The sequence below is a fragment of the Melospiza georgiana genome, chromosome 10, assembly GCF_028018845.1.
Source record: "Melospiza georgiana isolate bMelGeo1 chromosome 10, bMelGeo1.pri, whole genome shotgun sequence".
Classification (NCBI taxonomy): Eukaryota; Metazoa; Chordata; class Aves; order Passeriformes; family Passerellidae; genus Melospiza; species Melospiza georgiana.
In genome coordinates this window covers 22,514,760-22,533,741 of record NC_080439.1, presented here as the reverse complement: position 1 = coordinate 22,533,741, position 18,982 = coordinate 22,514,760, and the positions used below count along the sequence as shown (strand labels likewise).

General features: G+C 39.4%; 1 protein-coding gene across 2 annotated transcripts; it reads right to left on the bottom strand.

Annotated features, from left to right (window-relative positions):
* Positions 1-253: 253 nt before the first annotated feature.
* RBP1 (retinol binding protein 1) lies at positions 254-18,216 on the bottom strand. Of its 2 annotated transcripts, none has more exons than XM_058031314.1 (4): positions 17,820-18,216; positions 17,023-17,201; positions 5,351-5,452; positions 254-429 (listed from the first exon to the last, which is right to left on the bottom strand). In XM_058031314.1, the coding sequence occupies exons 1-4, from the start codon at positions 17,890-17,892 to the stop codon at positions 376-378; spliced, it is 408 nt and encodes a 135-aa protein (XP_057887297.1). In that variant the 5' UTR covers positions 17,893-18,216; the 3' UTR covers positions 254-375. The 2 variants fall into 2 exon arrangements, with proteins under 2 accessions (XP_057887297.1, XP_057887298.1); XM_058031315.1 differs by having other exon boundaries at positions 18,149-18,192.
* Between the last annotated feature and the right edge of the window lie 766 nt (positions 18,217-18,982).

The window sequence follows — 18,982 nt, the reverse complement described above, 5'->3', positions numbered from 1 at the left end:
AAAAACAAGGCTAAGGCTCTGAAAGGGTGATATTGAGAGTAAAAGGGTGATACTGAGAGTAAAAAAACAGCTTACAATGTCTAAACCTCCTATTTTATACCTTATAGTCCTTTTTTGGCAGAGTCAAGAATTATGGTATGCACACATTTAGAGAGTTTAGTATCTTTAATTGGCATTTCTAAAAATAGCTTTATTTGCAGTCATTTTTTTCAGTTTCCTAAAAATATTTTATTCCAACTATATGGTTCTAATGTGATCTTCATTTCTGTGTTTGCTCTTGCTGCTGAGGATGCTCAGTGCTAACATTTGGAGAATTGCTGGCAAGTCAGTAAATTCTGTTGTTCTGTTGTTCTTCACTCCTGGAGCAGCAGAAGCTCACTGCACCTTCTTAAAGACCTGCTTGCATGTGACTCCACACACTCTTATTTCCTAGGAGGAGAAAATAATTAGAAACCACAATTTTTACTTAGGACACAAATGTTACAGACATCTTTTATGAAAAATCCTTTCTTTAAGATTTTTCCTCCTGAGAATCTGAGAGGCCTCAGGAGCAAAATGCAAACAATGATTAGCTGCTGCTGTGGAATGCAACAGGAGCATCTGGGATTGGTCTCGTGTGGTTGTTTCTAATTAATGGCCAATCACAGTCAGCTGGCTTGGACTGTGACAAGACACAAGCCTTTGTTATCATTCTTTCCTATTCTATTCTTAGCCAGCCTTCTGATGAAACCTTTTCTTCTATTCTTTTAGTATAGTTTTAATGTAATATATATCATAAAATAATAAATCAAGCCTTCTGAAACATAGAGTCAGATCCTCGTCTCTTCCCCAATCCAAAAACCCCTGTGAACACGGTCACACACAAACATAGATTCATGTGTACACCCAGCTGAATTTGAATCCATGATTTTATTAAATTAAACTGGGAGGCTTGTACATATTTTAGCCTATTCTTCATCCCAAAAGAAAACATCTGGTTTGGGTTTGTTTTCTGCTAAAAGGTGGAGCAAGGGAAGTTATTTTGGGAACTCAGATGTTAAAGGGCCAAATCCATTCCTGGTGCATCATTCTTGATTTGCAGTGAATACTATGCAACTGCTTGAGGCCTTTGGGACGGGCATTCTCTGTTTTGGGTACATAAAGAGGTGGGGACGGATTTGCCTCAGCAGCTCTGAGTCTCTGTGGTGACAGCTGGGTGTAGCTCAAGCCTGCACATGCAGAAATCAGGGTCACTTCAGCAGCACAGAGCTCCTGGCTACCAAAGATTTGCTCCAGGCCTGTCAGCCAGCAGAGCACAGAGGGTTTGACTGAGCCTGAGCACCCTGGATGCAAAAAGCTGATTCTCTGAGTGCCACAGGAGTGTGGGAATCTACAAAATCAGAGGGTTTGGGAAAAGCTGCAAAAGGCAGGTCTCAGAGACAGCAGAACTGTGATTAGAGCTAAGCAGCAGCCATGAGATTGGTCAGCAGAAAAATTATAAAGCAGTAAAAAGTAGAAAAGCAAGGACAAATAGAACAATGGTCTATGTATTAACACTTGTCCATAATAATAAGCTGCAGAAAAGTTTATCTAGCAAGATATTAGGGAGTTCTAAGCTTAATAAAGGAGCTCTGTGCATTGTGTTTTAAGGCTTACAAGCAGGTATTGTATTTGAAATAAGCAAGCATAGTTTAACCAAAGGTATGTGTGCTTATAGTGGTTGGATGGAACTACTGTCAATGTGCTTTTGCTTTGTGTGATTGGTCAAAAAACTTATAAAGTGAGTTGTAACATTAAGTTCTTGGTCTGCTGCCTGGGATGTGAGCTGCTGGCATCTTCCCATTGTCATAACCATGGAATGACAGTGATGCTGGAAAATCAGCTCGAAGCACATTTCACAGCAGCCCCATCATGTTTGTGGTCTGTACACAGACCCCAGGCAGTGTCAGAGGAGCTTTGAGAGTGATCTCTGCATCTCTGTGAGCTGGGCATGAGCAGGGGCACGGTTCCCATCCTGGGCTGGGATTTGGAGGCTGCTGCTGCTGTTTGCCTGCTCACCCATCCCTGTTCCCGAAACTCCTCAGGTTCCCCCCGGGGAGTGTACACAGGTGTGCGCCTGGAGCAATGTTCAGGTGCAACAAAAAAGAGTGTGGAAGCTCTTAAGGGACATAAGGACAGTGCTCAGGCATGACCTAGCAGATGGGATACACTTTCCAGCTCAAGATGAGACTTTTAATAAAGCTCCCAGAATATTTTGATGAAGTTATGCACATTTCTTATGAGGGACTTTGATAAAATGACTTAAAAAAACCCCCTTGAACTAGGTCAATAATCTTAATTGACATATTATGGCTGCTCTGGGAACCCAGAAAAGGGGGAGAGAATGATGCATCTGACTCCATGGATATCAGAAGGCTAATTTATTATACTATATTATTCTACACATCTAAAAGTGAATCTGCCAAGCACTCAACTCTACTGCACAGAAACTCATGACTGTGAGTTGACAGTCCTCACACACACACACACACACACCTGGCCCTGACAGGCCAAGGGAACAAAGCCCCATCACTGTGGGTAAACAATCTCCACATTGCATTCTGCTTTGGCACAAACACAGGCACAGCAAATGATAAGAATTGTGTTTTCTTTCTCTGATGTTCAGAGAATGTGAAACCCAGAAATATTCTTGGGAAGAATTGTGCCTTGCTTTTCTCTGTGAAGAGAATTGTGGGGCTACAACACATGTTGCTTGACCCCAACAAGAGAAAATGGTTCATGCTGAGATGGTGGAACAACAGACTGATGCAGTGACTTTGGTTGGGACCTGTTCTCTTCACTCCTGCAGAGGTAACCCAGAAGAAGGAGTGTGCAATAAGGGCTGAGAGATTTGCTGACAGTGACAAAAAACTATGGAGCAGAAGCAATCAATACAATAGAAAAGGGCAATAAAACTCAAAAGGAAGTGGGGAATGGTCAAATAAGTCACTCAAATAAAATAAAACCCAAAAAGAACTACAAAGTACAGACCACAGAATGAAATAAGGAAATAGGAAGCGATAAATTCCTAAAGGATGTGGTCCTACTTTCTGCAGAACTGTGAAAAGAATAAATTAACACTTGGCTCATTGTGTAAAGTTCAATAGGATCATAAAGGTATTGAAGTATCCATTCTTTAAAGGTAACTGCTCATTGTATTAAAGCTCTCTCAAAAGGACAGGACCTAGTAATCTTAGCTGGTCAAAAATAAGATACTAAAGGGGACTCTACTGTACTTTTAATGGAGAGAGCTGCATTAACAATATTAGAGAAATAAAGAGGACATCTTTTGAAATCCATGAAATAACAGAAGTGAGAAAATTGAAAGATTGAGGAGTGGGCTCTAAAATACTTGGTTACTTCTTTTGCATGAGTTAATTTTGGACTGACTTCTGCACACATGGGAGACAGATTGTGGTTTTATTGCCAAGGGCCTGGGTGCAGGGCCCTGCTGGGATTTGGGGTTTATTGCAAAGGGCCTGGGTGCAGGGCCCTGCTGGGAGCTGCAGCCACAGCTCAGAGCAGGCCTGGGAGAAGAGAAGGGGAGAGAGGATGAGAGGGTGAGAGAGCAAAAGCATAAGAGAGCAAGGTTCCCATTACAATACAATAAATCATCCTCTGTGTTGAATATTCTGATTCTCACTAACCAATCTAGTACAAGATACAAATCCTATAGCATTTACATACAGCCTATAAGAATCATTACATTACCATACTGTGTTACATTTTAAACCCTAAAAACTCCTCTTTGGGCCCCTTCTGCCAAGCTGCAGGGTCTGCTCTGACCCTTGGGCCTGTCTGCAAGCAGAGGGTGTTGTTCCATCAAAAGGGGATTACCTTCAGCTGGCCATGCCATTGTTTTCCAGTTGTTCAGTAACTGAGGCATCTCAAAGCTTGCTTTCATTTCAGTCTCGCTTATAGTTTCCATATTCTTAAAATCTTTTGCCAGACAATCATATTTATAAGGCTTTCCTGTTCCATCTTCCCCGACAGTGTGGAAATACTGACAGGGGCTTCTTGGGGGGAGTGTGCCTGCACAGGAAATTTGGGTATCTTATTTACTGCTGCCTCCCGTCCTCCAGGTGAGGAGGGAACACTTTACTTCTCCCCTGGAAGGAGAATAATAATTGGCTTATTCTGCAGGCACTGCTGCAGCTTCCAAAATCCAGGCATGTTGAAATTTTCTGGTGCCCTGGTCTCAGCCAGGTTTACTGGGTGCTGTGAAATCCCAATTAGACCAAAAACATATTGCAGAACCTAGTTTTGATGAACCAACATAGCAGACTTCATTTACAGTGATTTGTCATCTTGACCTAGTTTGATGTGGACATTTCTTTCCTAAAAATTAATTAAAGCAGAAAAATATTCTGGCTTTATTTTGCCCAGAGGACAGCATATCGTACACAGTTGTGACATTTGACAGTATTTCTTAAACCAAGACTTTTTGCTTACATTACCAACATACTGGACAATTTATTTCATTTCCATGATCATGTTTCTGAGCCTCAGCTATGAAGTCCTCACTCACACAGCAACCTTCTCCTGCCTGTGCTGCACCAAGGCCATCTGGGGAGATCTGTCATACCCATCCCTCTCCTCACTGCATTCCGGAACCAACACTTCCTCAAAATTATGTTTAGTAATAAGGGGCTTGAGGTGCTTCTGCAAGGATTTGCTAACTCTGGTGCTGATTTGAACATTAAGAATATATCCATTTAGATTGCTGAATGCTAATAGCACTGCACAGTGAGGAGAAATGGAGGTTGGAGTTTATTATCCCAGCAGGAACACTGCCTTTTACCCACTCTGATGAGAGAGTGAGGATGCTATAAAGAGTTATAGGACAAAAGAACAGGCATCTTCTTTCATGTCCTGGTAATTTAGAAAGATAAAAATGACAATCTGAAAAAACCATCAATTTCAAAAGCTTAATTGCCATTTTAGTTCTCTAGGCTATAATGTAGTGTGGCCTGTAATTATTTTAAGAGAACAATTGTGTATTTTCCCCTTGCTTTTGGGTGCTCAGTTTCACAGCTCCCATACTGAGCATTTTGCAGACTGTGAGGGACATTCTGGTAAATGTGTGAACATTTCAGCCTGGTGAGTCTGGACAGACACTGAGCACACAAAGAGCACTCAAAATGGTCAGGCTTTGAAAGGGACATAAAAACATAATGGCTCCAAATGAAATTGTTGCTTTAGAAACAAGTCAAATGCTGCACCAATACCCAATTATGTCCAAGCAAGCCAAAATGACACAGCACATTCCCTGCTGTGTTTTATCTAACATTTGAAGGGGGGGGGGCATTCCAAACCTCTTGCATGATCTTACCAGGTGCATTTCATCTCCTTCAATCCACTGGGTCCAACCACGGCCCTCCTTCTCTCCATTCTGCACACAGAGCAGCTTATCTCCATCCCAAGACACGGTGGTCTGACAAAACAGACATGTTTGGGATTACTGTCATATTCTCTGATATTGTGATTAGTTTCTGTGAAGCAAAACTTATCTCTAATTATGAGTGTATATCTCAGGAAAAGAATGATTGGATAGTGTTGTACCACTTAGGATAATTACCTAAGAAATGAGTTGAATAGAAAATTGCTGCCATAAACTGGAGGGATGAGATAAAGCAAGAAAAAATACCATCAAAACCATTGTGTAAAACACACTCCTCTCTCCCTGCTGAAAAATGCAGCAGCAGAAGGGCCCTTCTGCCTAACACTGTATGTGCAAAAGGAGCTGAAAAGTTAAGATCCAGCCTGGTTTTGAATGATTCCCCAGCTACTCTACCTGAGAACAATTCCCATTTCCTGTGGATGAACAAAGCTTTTGAACACAGAGCTGCTTTTCCTCATTCTCAATCTGCCTTCCTTCACCCAGCAGAGTGGTTTGGAAGGGTCAGCAAGTTGGGAACTTTGTAGCATCCTGCAAAAAAGGTTGGGGGACTTCTCCAGCCAGGACTGGCAGAACAAGCCAAGAGTCAGGTGCAGTAATCAATACTGCAATAATCAATTCACCAATATTGTGTGAATATTGGTGCTGTCCTGGGGGTTCAGGAAAACCTGATTTAAACAATTCCTTCCCTGTATGACAGTGCAGCCTGTTCCTCTGGTCAGCACTTACTGACAATTTGCCTTTCCCATCTCCCTGAGACAAAGAGAAGCAATGCTCTGTAAAACATTTACAGAGGGAAGAGCGGTGACAGTTTGTGCTCCATGAGGATAGTTTAACATTAATATTAGCACATGGCCTGTAAATCAGCTTGTTTGAAGGCACTCTGAGGACTAAACAGGGAATTGATGTCTACCTTGTAAAAGGCTTGAGCAGTCAGATATGGAGAGATGAAGAATTCTGATCTGTCATTAAAGGACACTTCCTGCATCCATCCTGTGTAGTTCCTAAGAGCAGAAGTCAGCCTACATTCTTCCTTCTGGTAATTAAGCCCAGTTCAACACTCAAGATCTACCCAGTCCTATTTATTTAATCTGTGTATGTCACAAACAATTAATTCTTACCCGTGACAGACACCGTCTTTGAATGAGTGCAGGCAGCAGCCTCCTCCCCTGGGAAGCTTTAGACTAAAGCAGCATGGAAAATGAATCACTCTAGAGTGCCAGGACAGAGAATCATGGGCAAGGCAATGGGATTGATCCCCTCAGTCTGTCTGCACCACATGGGGGCTCTGAGAAACAAACTCACGTGTCCTTGCTAAAAATCTCTCTAATTTAGAAAATGCATTCACAAATGCTTCTGTTCTCTTTTGTAAAGTGATATATTTAAACCAAGCAGTAGATAACATTTCATGAAACCATATCCTTTTAATGCAAAAAACGCTAATGCAGGAAGGAACAACATATTTGGGTAAAACTGTTGTTAATGTGGTCACCATAAACTAAATCCTCTCCCATGTCTGAATCTGCACACATCCACTGAAGGGATGGAAGATAACAAATAATAGGAGTCACAGTGAATGATGTTTAATTTATAAATTAACAGTTACAAATTTCTGATTCTAAAAAACAAATGTAACAATGAATGGTGAGTTGTAGATGTGAGGGATACTGTGGAATGAAGCATTTGTATGTGGAACTTTGCTCAGTAACTCCACTTATTTGTATCCCCTGAGTATTAGCTCAGCATAGTTTTATCTTTATTCTAGCTTAATAGTTAAATTTGGTGGGTTTAGATGTGAATTCAAAGGCAAAACACCATGATAAAGTAGGATCCAACTTTATTGGTCCTAATGCTCAAAGTCAGTTGAGAGTGTTACATTGATTTAGTACACTTGGAGGAAATAGAGAAATATTTGTAGCAGCACAAGGAAATGTTAACTTTTTAGCCTCCAAGGGTGACTGAAATTGTTTCATCTCAGAAAACAACACACTTTTTTCCTCAGGATTTTTTTGTTTTTCCAGTCAAGATTAGAAATTGCTTTTTGCAATTTGCTGATAACCACAAAGAGTCTAAACCCACAGACATTGACCAAGCTGTCTTATCAGACAATATTCTCAGGTATCCTCTGCCTTCCCTTTGAGAAATATAAAATAGTGAGGGATATGAGTAAACCACACAATTCCTGATTTCTGTATGTAGCTGTTTTGCTCTGAAGGTTATAAAGGGTAGAATACATTGCAAGAGAACATAATGTAATTTTCTTTGTTAGCAGGAACAACCACTTTAATCAGTGGCATCTGTATCCTTTCCTTGGGTCAAACTGTAATGTCTCAATGACTCTTTCATTAAACTAGTACACAAAATATAAAATTCTCTTTTAACTCAGATTAAAACACATCCTGCCACCTCAAATACCTCTACTGAGACACACAGGGAGCGTTAGCTGAGGCTGAATTGCTCTGGCTGCTCCAACATCCCACCCTCTACAACACCTAAACCAGAGCAACACTTGCTTTACAACAGTCCCAAATATTGCAATCAGAACATAAAAACAACACTCCAGAAATACTGTAGGGCAAATGTTGTATGTATAATCTCTCTTGCTGTATCAGAGAGCAAGGATTTATTTTTGAGGATTGGATCAGGACCTTGCCATGGTATAATCAGGGGCTTGCAGACTGCTCTGTGTGACCCTCTGGCTCTCCTGGCACATGCTCCCAAGATAAACAAACACTTCACCTTTTATGTAAAGCTGCTTTCCCAGCAAAATGTGCCTTTGTGAGGAACCTTGTTTGCCCCCATTTTGATAATAGCATTACCCAAGGGCTGCCTGGTTACAGAGCTGCTGCCAGCTGCCCAGCAGGACTGAAAATCCTGCCCAGGGTGGGCACAGGGCAGCCCAGGCACTCAGCTCCTGCCCCTCATCCTGCTCCATAGGCAGGCAAACCCAGGGGACACTGCAGAGCTTCCAGTGACAGAACCAACCAGCTGGAAATGGAGCATTTCTCTAAAACTGAACTCTGCATTTTTGAGCACCTTGTGCTGCTTGATAATACATCACAGCCATTGTTTATTCCTTTTAACTACACAGTACATAATCTAGTTCACCATAAACAAGCTTGACTCTTGCTTGCTTTCCACCTGCTCATACTTAACCCTAAGATGAATATTTCCTGGGTCATGTGCATGTAAATGTGTAGGAAAATTCAACAGAGAATGGTGATGGGTGCAATTAGTCAGCAGTTCTAATAATACTAAATATTATTAGTCACTATAGTCTAATATTATTATTAGTCACTTATAGCGACTAATTATTATTTTAGCATTTTGTTATATTTAATAAAAATTTTATTTATTATTTTGTTATTTAGCATTTTATTATATTTATTAACATATTATAAATATATTAATAATTAATACATTATCAACATATTAACAATTAATACATTTAATTAATATATTTAACCAATAATTAATATAAATATAAGTATTATTATATATTAATTAGTCACTTATAGTGACTAATTATTATAATATATAACTATATTATAATGATATTATTATAGTCTAATATTATTAATCCCTATAGTCTAATACTATTAGTCACCAGCATCAATAACACTAAAGGAATGCCAGAAAAGGGGATGGAGTGAGGTAAAAACCTGGGAGTCTTGCCTCAATTGAACTCTTCCCAAAAAATCCAACCACCAGCACTGCACAATTTTCACATTATGTACACTTTGTTCTTGAGGTGTAATACTAGAGAATGGAGCTCTTCTGGGGAGTGGAAAAGCCTCTGTAGCCTGAGAACACAAAAAATGTCCAAATTTTCTTGACTTTTATGGTATGGTTTCTGTAGTCTTTCACTTTTTTGTACTTTGATATTCTCCTTTTATTACTTAGGCATCCACATACTTTTGTTAGTGATTTAATCTCTGTGTTATGAAGTTTTAAATTCATATGCATAGCACTGCCTAAATCTTTCTGAATATTAAAGGTGGAGGAAATGATAATTAAAGTATTCTCATTACTGTTTCCAGTTATGAGCCAAGGTAGATTTATTAAATGAAATATTTAGCAACCCCTAAACAAATTCTTGACTACATATCTGCTTTTTCTTTAGCAGCAGCAGCTGTAGTGAAATGTTGCACAATTTCAGCTCCCAGTGGCAAATCCTCCTGATACACAGGCAGAGACAGTGACTTTTGTAATTTACTGAAACAGTCATCAAACATGTGAGCAGAGTCCTTTGCATTTCCCATTGAGGCCCAAGTGCAAAGACATTTGGTGCTGGCTCTGCACAATATTTCTCATTCCCCTGCTGGCAATTCCTGTGAGCCTGCCTGGCTCAGGGGCTGCAGCTGAGGGTGCAGAATGGATTTTACAGATGAATGGAAGAAAATAACTTTTATCCAAGTAGTTCGTGAACATTTTTTGTTAATGCTACATAGATTTTTGACACGTTGCCTTTACAAGTATGAATTGCAGCTCCCACCTTTCATCAAAAATATGATATTGATTTCTATCTGTAGCACAAACACAGCAGCATCAGTTCTATTTTTCTGCTGCTTTCCTCAGTGCTGTCTCTATATTTGGAGCACCAAATGACTGCAAAGCCAGACATGCACCACACTCCCTGCTCCATCTTCAGCCAGTAAATCTCTGCTTGGGAGAATGACAGCATATTTTACAGCTGTAATTATGACCTAAGAAGGATTAAAAAATGGAAAGGAATTTTTTTTTAGATAAGATGAAACAGAAAAGTCCAATTTGAGCTGTGTCTTGTAAATAACAGCAAAGAAAATATCCTAGAACTTTTGGTCAAACACAGCCATGTCTTCAGCGAGGTATTTAACAACTTCTCAAGATAAACCATTTCATCTGTACTAAGTATCAAAGTGATACAAAAACCTCTTGTAAGCAGTTTTTTTGGGGAAAATAAAACGAAGTGTGCATAGAATAAACTGATGTTGATGTCCCAGACAAAGTGCAATAGCAGTGAGAGGGAATTCTGCCACGTGGTCACTCCCTATGGCCTCTGTGCAGGAAGCTGCTCCAGGGACTACAGCCATGGGCAGCTTTGTCCCCACCCCCTGAAACCCCTTTTGTCAAAAGAGATTAATTCTGCATAAGATAAATTAATTAATAGTCTAAGATAAAGCAATTCAGTCTTTCACATCTGTATCTGGAAGTTCAGCAGCAGAAACTACTGAGAAAACAACAACAAACCCGACAGAACAATGCCTGGAAGGATTCCTGGAATCCTTTATCTCCAGATCCTGGTGCTGGCCAAAGGCTGAAGCTATTCAGCCACGCTGTAGCTCAGCCATGGCAAAGTGTCCTTTGCTTCTGTCACTGTCAGCATCACTGCTGGAAAAGGGGCTTAGGATTGGATTGAAAAAAATCAGATTAAAAGTAAGCTGTAGTCAGATAGGATCAGATCCTAAATGTTCCAATGCCTTGTTTTGAATCCTTGCTCATATGAACAACAGAGCAAAGCCAAGAGATGTTCCAGGGTGTAGGAAAGTGAAGGTGCAAAGCTCTGGGCTATGCAGCTGACAGTGTGTGGGGGAGGAGGAGAATCAATACTTTACACAGTGCATACAATTTTATTTCTTAGGAATGGTGGCTTTTTTTTCTTATTGAAATAAAATTGTATACAAGCAATACAAAAATAGGAAAACTTGTGTACATCCCATGCCAGAAAAAAGAGTAAAAGCCGTCACATCCAATTCACTCTGTGCAACGATCAGAATCGATTCTAAGACACTTAGTGTTTAAATTAATGGCTGTAAATGATTTATCCCCTGTGTAATTTTGGCAAGATACAATTGTACACAACACTAATGGTTTGTCATTCAAAATTGGATTTGTTAAGTCTGGTTCTCAGCTTTTCAGCACATTCTGATTGCTCTTTCTCCATTCATAGCTCCCAGAGCTTTCAGAGTTCACAAAAAGTGAAATGCTAAACCTATCCAAACCCACTTTCCCTGCAGAGCTTGCTTGTGCTAGCAGCAGTTCTGTGAATAACCAGCTCCAAAGCTTCTAATCAGCCTCGTGGTTTAGACAGGAATCCAGCCCTGCAAAATGTGAAATTTATGACATTTATATGGGCAAAGATTCCATTTGCTATCACCGTGTAAATGTGCTGAGCACATCACTTCCAGGCAGGGACTCGTGGCCAAGGAGCAAGGCAGGGGAAAGGAAACTGCTGCTCCTCACTGAGGCACACACAGAAGGACCAGAGTCCATTCTGACACAGCCTGAGATGGGCCCAGCATGGACTTCTGCTCTCTGGAGCCTCAGAGCATTGACTGGAGGACGTTTCTCCATCTTTTTTTGACAGCAGATTCTAAAGGGCCAGAAATACCAACAGAAAACTATCATAAATTTGACCTCTTTTAAATTACACCTCCCTCCCCTCCAAAATAAAATAAAAAAAAAATAAAAATCAGGGATTATGCCAAGGAGGAGCTGGGGACATTACAGTACTGTAAAGAGACAGGAGGCACTGAATGTGAGAAAAGACCAGCCCAGCAACAGTAATTCTAGAATAATGCTTGTTCCACCAAAATATATGAGAAAATACTTATAAGCCCAAAAGGGCAGCACTGGAAGGGTAAAGAAATAAAATCAGCTAAACTAAAAAGCTAAATCAGAGGGATCAAGTAAAGACATATTGCTGATCTGGCATCTTACCAGACAGGCACTATTTATTTTGAATCTTCTCATTCTGTGGAAGTTCCCTCGTGTAATTCCATGCACTGGAATGTTGTTTGTTGGTTGTTGTTTTTCTGGCAGAAAAGTCTTAATTCCCAAGCCTGCTCAGAACTAGATTAACAGCTGTGAATTCCATTTGTGTAACAGAGCAACCTGCCTAAATAGTTAAATAAGCTTCACAAACCATGTGATTTTGTAATAGGGCTTTATTCTGACCTTGCAGTGGTATAAATCAAATTATGGCCAGAACAACTACCTCCACTGCAGTTTTCTTGAGTACAAACCTGAGAGGAATCCGTGTCACATTAGGCACCTTTGTTAATTAAAACAGAGCCATGATCAGTTTTGAACAACTTCCCTCCCTTCAGTAGGACATGGCACACTCAGGTGTCTGTGAACAGTTCTTGTGGGGCTGTTTCAAACCCTAAATGACATTTCACATGGTGAGAAGTATTCTAGATCTGATGTGGGAATTCCACAACACCCAAATCCTCCTCACCCTACCCCACCCCAGCAAGTCTTAACTAGGACTACAAGTTCTGTTAGTTCAATAAAGGAAACCTAAACACCCACTTGATAACTTATTCATGCTTATATCCCCCTTGTATTCAGCTTTAGATAACTAAATGGTTAAGATGTATTATTTCTCACATTCAGTTTCAAATTCTTGCAGTTTTCTCTGTTTCCCAGTTCCCTGCCTTTGTCATTTCATTTCCTGCTTCAATGGAAGAAGAAAATTACTGTATCAGAGAGCACAAGGTTCTGAGTTACCAAAGCACCTCTCATATGCTTGGACAAATACTCAGTTATAACACAATTCTTCTCAGCTATCCAAGAAATTCTGCTCTTCTATATTTACAACATAAAATCTTTCTTGATATTTTAACACATCACTTGCCCTTAGTTTCTGCCAAAAGAGATTAATTCTGCATAAGATAGATTAATTAATAGTCTAAGATAAAGCAATTCAGTCTTTCAAATGCCTGAACAGCAGAGAATAATTATAATGCAAAAGTTTTCTCAGACTTCAGCAGCAGAATCATTAGAAAGCTAAAAATTTTAGGAAAGGGATTTTTGCATCTGAGCTACCCAACTTTCAATCTGCTTTGATTCATTGGATGCAAAGACTTGCAATGTGAAACTTCTGCCTTTGTTTCAGCATTTTAAGGTTTTTCAGTTAACTTTTTCATAATTGCTTTACTAAACACTAAGTAAATGACACTGTGAAGGCTTATGTGCCTTGTTCCTATGTGCTATATTCCTATATTTCACACTGTAGGTGTTTCACCAGCCTCACTGGTTATCACTGACAGTGGAAAAAGGGAAGCACAACTATAAACAGAGATATTTATTATGGTGATAAATGAGAGATACTTTCAGAGACAGTTTTGGATTAATTTTTTCAATAGGGTCTTCCTCTTGCATGCACAGTAAATTTTTTCCACAGTAATGTTTATATACAAGAAACAAAGTTTCATACTTAGAGCAACACCTGAGATGCTAAATTAATCACAATTTGAGATTGTAGAAATTCTCTTTAAAATTGAGATTTCATGATGAGACTGGAGCTTCACTGAGAATTAAGACAGCAGGATCAAAGACTCAAGTGTGAGAAATACCAAAGCCAGATCTCTCCATTTAACTTTAAATTTCTGTCTTGTACATTCTCCATCTGATAATGTGTTGCCAATTAAAACTATGAACAAACTCTTCAAAGCAGTAGAAGCTTAACTACATGCTCCAATTCACATCATGTGAGAAAAATGTAACACAAATTAATGTTCTAAACTTCCTTCTACACCATCTAATGCACACCTTGGAACATTTGCAAGGAATGAAAGATGCTCCTCAACTTTCATTTTACATTTGTACTTGAAGATGCCAAGTTTTTAACAACCCTGCATAGTTAAGTATGTTTGAAGTTGCAGAAAGATCTTTTTCACAAAATTGCCAAGTGAATAGATTTAACTTTTATCCAGGAGATCCAATCCTGGGTGGAAAGCCCTAGGAGCAATGATACCAGCTGTCATTTGTCATCTCTCCTGTGCTCAACCATCCCCATCTTTGGTTTTGCAGAACACAGAAACTGCATCTTGACCTAAACTGCAGGGCTTTAGTGTTTCCAAAGTTGCAAATTTTCACTTCCCAACAGAAACAACATCCTAAAGGACCTGATGTCACCAGTTGCTGTTCCCTCTATCCCTGAGGTGAACAGTCACCCAAAATTATGTGCATGCAAGAAATCCAGGCTGAGGGTCAGCAGAAGGACAAACTGAAACTGCTAATGTTTATCCTTCTCAATGAACTCTCTGATCATGAAAGTTCAGACAGGCTCCCAGGAGTGACCAACTACAAAAATGAAAAAAACCCTAACTGCAAAGGGGCTTGCACTATCACAAGACTGTCAAGTTCATAATGTCAAAATTCCAACATCAAAAATAAGTATCTGCAAAACGTTTTAGCATTTCCTGCTCATGGACAGCATTGATTTGGAATTACTGTAGTTACACTCTAGCCTAACTGGCTCAAGGATATGTTTTACAACTGAAAGGTGAACACAATTTCAGTGAATTACACACAGGATCTAACCTGTCCACTGTGCTGATATTATTTTTACAGATATGTTAACTCTAGCTAGATGATATATTCCTCATTAAAAGAAAAAACAATCTATATGTCTAGGAAGGATTAATTCTAAGGTTATTTTTGTTAGTCTCCTGATGATTGCTCTGCTGTATAGATTAATGTTTAATGTGTAATTTGTCTTATCCATGTTACTTTGTACTGCTCACGTATCGAGCTCCTTGGATAAAACTTGCCCCATGGTCTGCTCAGTCCACAATATAAATAACAATAATTGATTCACAACCTTTCCCATTACACAGGCTGGCTATTAATGATTAAGCCTTTTATGGCATGCAGTTCCACAGGCTCTACATGAACAAATGGAGCACCAAGAATGATATTTAACATTTGCTTTTATGGTGGTTTTCTTTGTAACACCACACAGGGAGTGGTCCAGTTCATCTTATGAACTCCATGACTCTTCTCTCACAAGACTCCTTCTGCACTGTTGGAGTCATTTTGCTGCTTAAGAGCTGCAAATTTTGCCTGACATTATGGTTATCAGATTTGGACTGAAGTCACTTTAGCAAGACAGCTTCTTGTACTGTTATTTCATTGACAAAACAGAGGTGTCATGTGGAAAAGAAATATTTAATGAGAAAATTGAACTCTAAAGTGTGATGTGCTGCTACAAGGTAAATGGAGCACCAGTGGTCAGTGACTTGGACTGTCCAGCTGGAGACACAGAGACACACAGAGATCTCTGGGGGGTTTTGTGGAATTACATCCCTAAATCCTTCCTAAAAAAACCCAGTCAGAGACAGTGACTACCCCTGGTTTTTTGGGGTTTTTGTCTGTTTGTTTGGAACAGGCAGGAAGCTGCTGCTACCTTCTGCTTCCAAGGCTGAATAGGCATTTCCCACCAAACAGTAAACAGAGAAATGTTTGAGTAACCTTTGAAAGTACGCTGAACTAGCTTCTATGCCAAATCAATCAGCTGTTGTAGGGACTGGAATTCTCTCTCTCTAGTTTCTTCTTTCTGGTTTAACATTTTGAATCCTTCCCTTATCACTCAATTTAGCAAAATAGGGTAGAGAATTTTGGTTTATTAAAAATAATAAAATATTACTTCTTTACACCATGCAGAGGATGGTTTAGTTCTCCTTCAGAAGGGAATTAATGGTATTCAAGTACAGATAATGCTTACACGTGGACAGATATGTGCACACACAAACCTTTGGAGCAGATGTTTTGATGGTAATTTAATCACCTCAGTCTTAAATCTTTTCTTGGGCTCCTAACTGTTCAGTGAATCCAGACCTCAATATCCTAATTAAGAGCATTTCAGGAACCAAAATCACAAGATGCCGTGGGGGCACTGTCCTCAACACAAATGCATCTGCTCCTCCCTTCTGTGAATGTTGGATTCTGCACTCTCATCAAACTTGTACCCTCTGGAACAAGGACAACAGAGGGATTTGCTGAGGCACTCAGTAGCCAACCATTCTTTTTCTCTGGTTTTCACATTTTTTTCCCTTTCCTGCCACTATCAGAGCAAAAGCAAATTTGCAAATCTTAGTGTGAGAGAAAACTATTGTTTTTAAATAGCACTATCTTTCTCAGAATGTAAACCTATTAATTCTCTTTTATGAGATTTCTCCTCTAGAGTCTCTTCTGAGATAATTTTCTTTTATTTGTCAACTTCCTAACTGTAGAATATTGCCAGTGTCATGCTGCCAAACTAATAGGTGACAACTTGCTACTCTCAAGTTTTTCCTCTGTAAATTGATATTTATCAGTCCTAAATTAAAAAGCAAAAAGAGCTCATAAAACAGAGCTATTGTAAAACAAAGTCCCCAGTGTTTGCCTATTCATTTCAATAAGATTTGTTCCAGTGGGCTAATTAAGTGTGGACTCTAATAAGAACACCCAGGCAATCTTTAAGCACTTGGCCATTCTCACACAGGAGCAGTGCCTGACCTTGCAATCAGTGGATTTCCTCTACTGTAAGACCTTACTCATTAAAGAGGTTCTGGAAGTGACCCTGGGTGTCTTTCTGACTAACAAACATCCCAGTATAAATGAGCACAGCTTCACTGAGATTATTATTCACTGATTGATGAAATTGATTTGTGATCCTGATTAAAATTAGCATTCCTGTAATCTAAAGGCATGCTCCAAACTGTAGGAACCTCTTGGCAAACTGAGAAGTACAGAAATAATTTCAGGAATAGCCACCACGATGGTTAAAAGATGTGTTCTGTGAAAGGCCTCAGGTTATCAATAATCATTTTGTTCATTGTTGAAGTTCTACTTCTTACCATGCACTTGCGATCATCCACCCCAGATAAATCCTCCTCAAACTCCTTTCCTACATCAAATTCCATGATGTAGTTTCTAAAAGTGCTTAGTGTTTTAATGATCATATGATCCCCGTTCTGAAGGATTTCTTTGTCAGGCTTTAGCAAGTTTGCTATTTTTCTTACAGCAACATTTACATCTGAAAAAGAAAAAAGAGTTATTTTTATCCAGAAAGTCTTCACAAGGAGAAGCTTGCTGCTTCTAGGGAGAACTGAAATGAACAAAGATAAAGAGATGTCCAAATATTTCAAACCAGCCTTCCCATCCAGAAAAAGGATGTAACCTAATTCTTATAACTTAAATAACTTAATGTTTCAATTTTCCAATTATGTGAAATCTATAAAAAAATACCATTTGTATTTGACAGTTAATAAGGCCTCTAATATTTCTATAGAGATACTAACATAACATCAAATACAAACATACAAAATTGCATTAAGTACTACACTGAATCTTTATTAAATATGAAAATTTTGCTGCTTTTCAAATTATAGGAGATTCTTTTATGTTTGGAATCCACCACATACCTCCTCAAGCTATGTAGTTTAATGTCTGTTAATGTAAGCTTCAAAATGCTAAAAGGTAGAGGCTGCTTAAGGCAAAACAATTTTGCTTAAGGCAATCCTTAAAGTGCATTTCTGAAAAAAAATACTTCTCACAAAAATGACTTATGACTGTACAAGAAAAAATAGATTCACATAAAGAATAAGAAAGGTGGCATTGATTATTCATTCAAGAAGTTTGAAGGGAACCTTACCCAGTGCTTTCAGATACTCCTCAAAATTGTCATTGCTGACCATTTTCCAGTACCCATTGAAGTCTGCAGGCATCCCTGCTCCAGGTGAATGTCAAAATCACTGGCTCAGAACCGTGGGTTGATTCTGCACCCCACAACTCACGGCCTTGCTTTGTAGCAAGTTGGGACTCTGGTTTCTTTTATCTCTTTTTTATACCATGCAGCTATGCAAGTCCTTCTAATCCGATTATTGCTGAAGTGCTGCTTTTAAATCCTTCTACAAGGCTGAGCCTTTGAGATTTCTAACATGACAGCAGGATGACTTGATTTAAAACAAATGAAATATTCACCTTTCATATCACTGTGTAACGAAAATCCGTTTTAACCATATTACTCTTCATTCTTCCTGCCTCTCAGGAAAAAAAAAATACAAGCCATTCAAACAGTTTTAGTTTGAGATATTAGCCAAGCTATAAATTTTGGGATATTAGCCAAAGTTATAAAAATGCTTATCTTGTGTCTTTTTTGAGCCAAATTCTTCTTCTTGAATAGGTTTCAGCTACTTCATGCTTTCTTTCAAGAAAACAATCATACAGACCATTTCAGTCAAAGCCATCTGTGTCTGGTATTCCTTTAAGTTGTTCCACAAGCTCCTGAATCCTAAAGAACCACCTGTGGGAGCCGCTTGGCCAGCTGGGGGCTCAGAAGCACCACTTAGGTGGAAACTTGTACTGGGAAGAAGTGGTTACTCTGTACAGTTATAAGTGCTGCATGAATGCTTGCAGTTGAGGAGCTCTGGAACACAGTTTTACACTTATAGAGTTCTGGATTCTCTGAAAGTGACTCCTGTCAGAAATAAAACACTCAATCAGCATAACAGGCAACCTGCAGAGAGGAGCGTGGATTTTCCCCACTAACATCAGAGCTCAAGTACTGAGCCTCACAGATGTTTGCATATGGTACAACTGAAGCCCCTACTGGATATTTTACCTACTTTGGGGCTTTGGCAAGTCCTTGCTCTTGAGAAGACTCTGGAACAGAGAAGAAAAGAAACCCACTTGTCTTAGGTTGCAATGCAATTGGTAACCAGCAGTGTGTATTCTATCACCGTCTGTTACAACCAGGTGGGGCAGTTTTTCCTTTCTCTCTCCCCCAGCCAACCCTCCCTGCAGGAGATCTCTGCT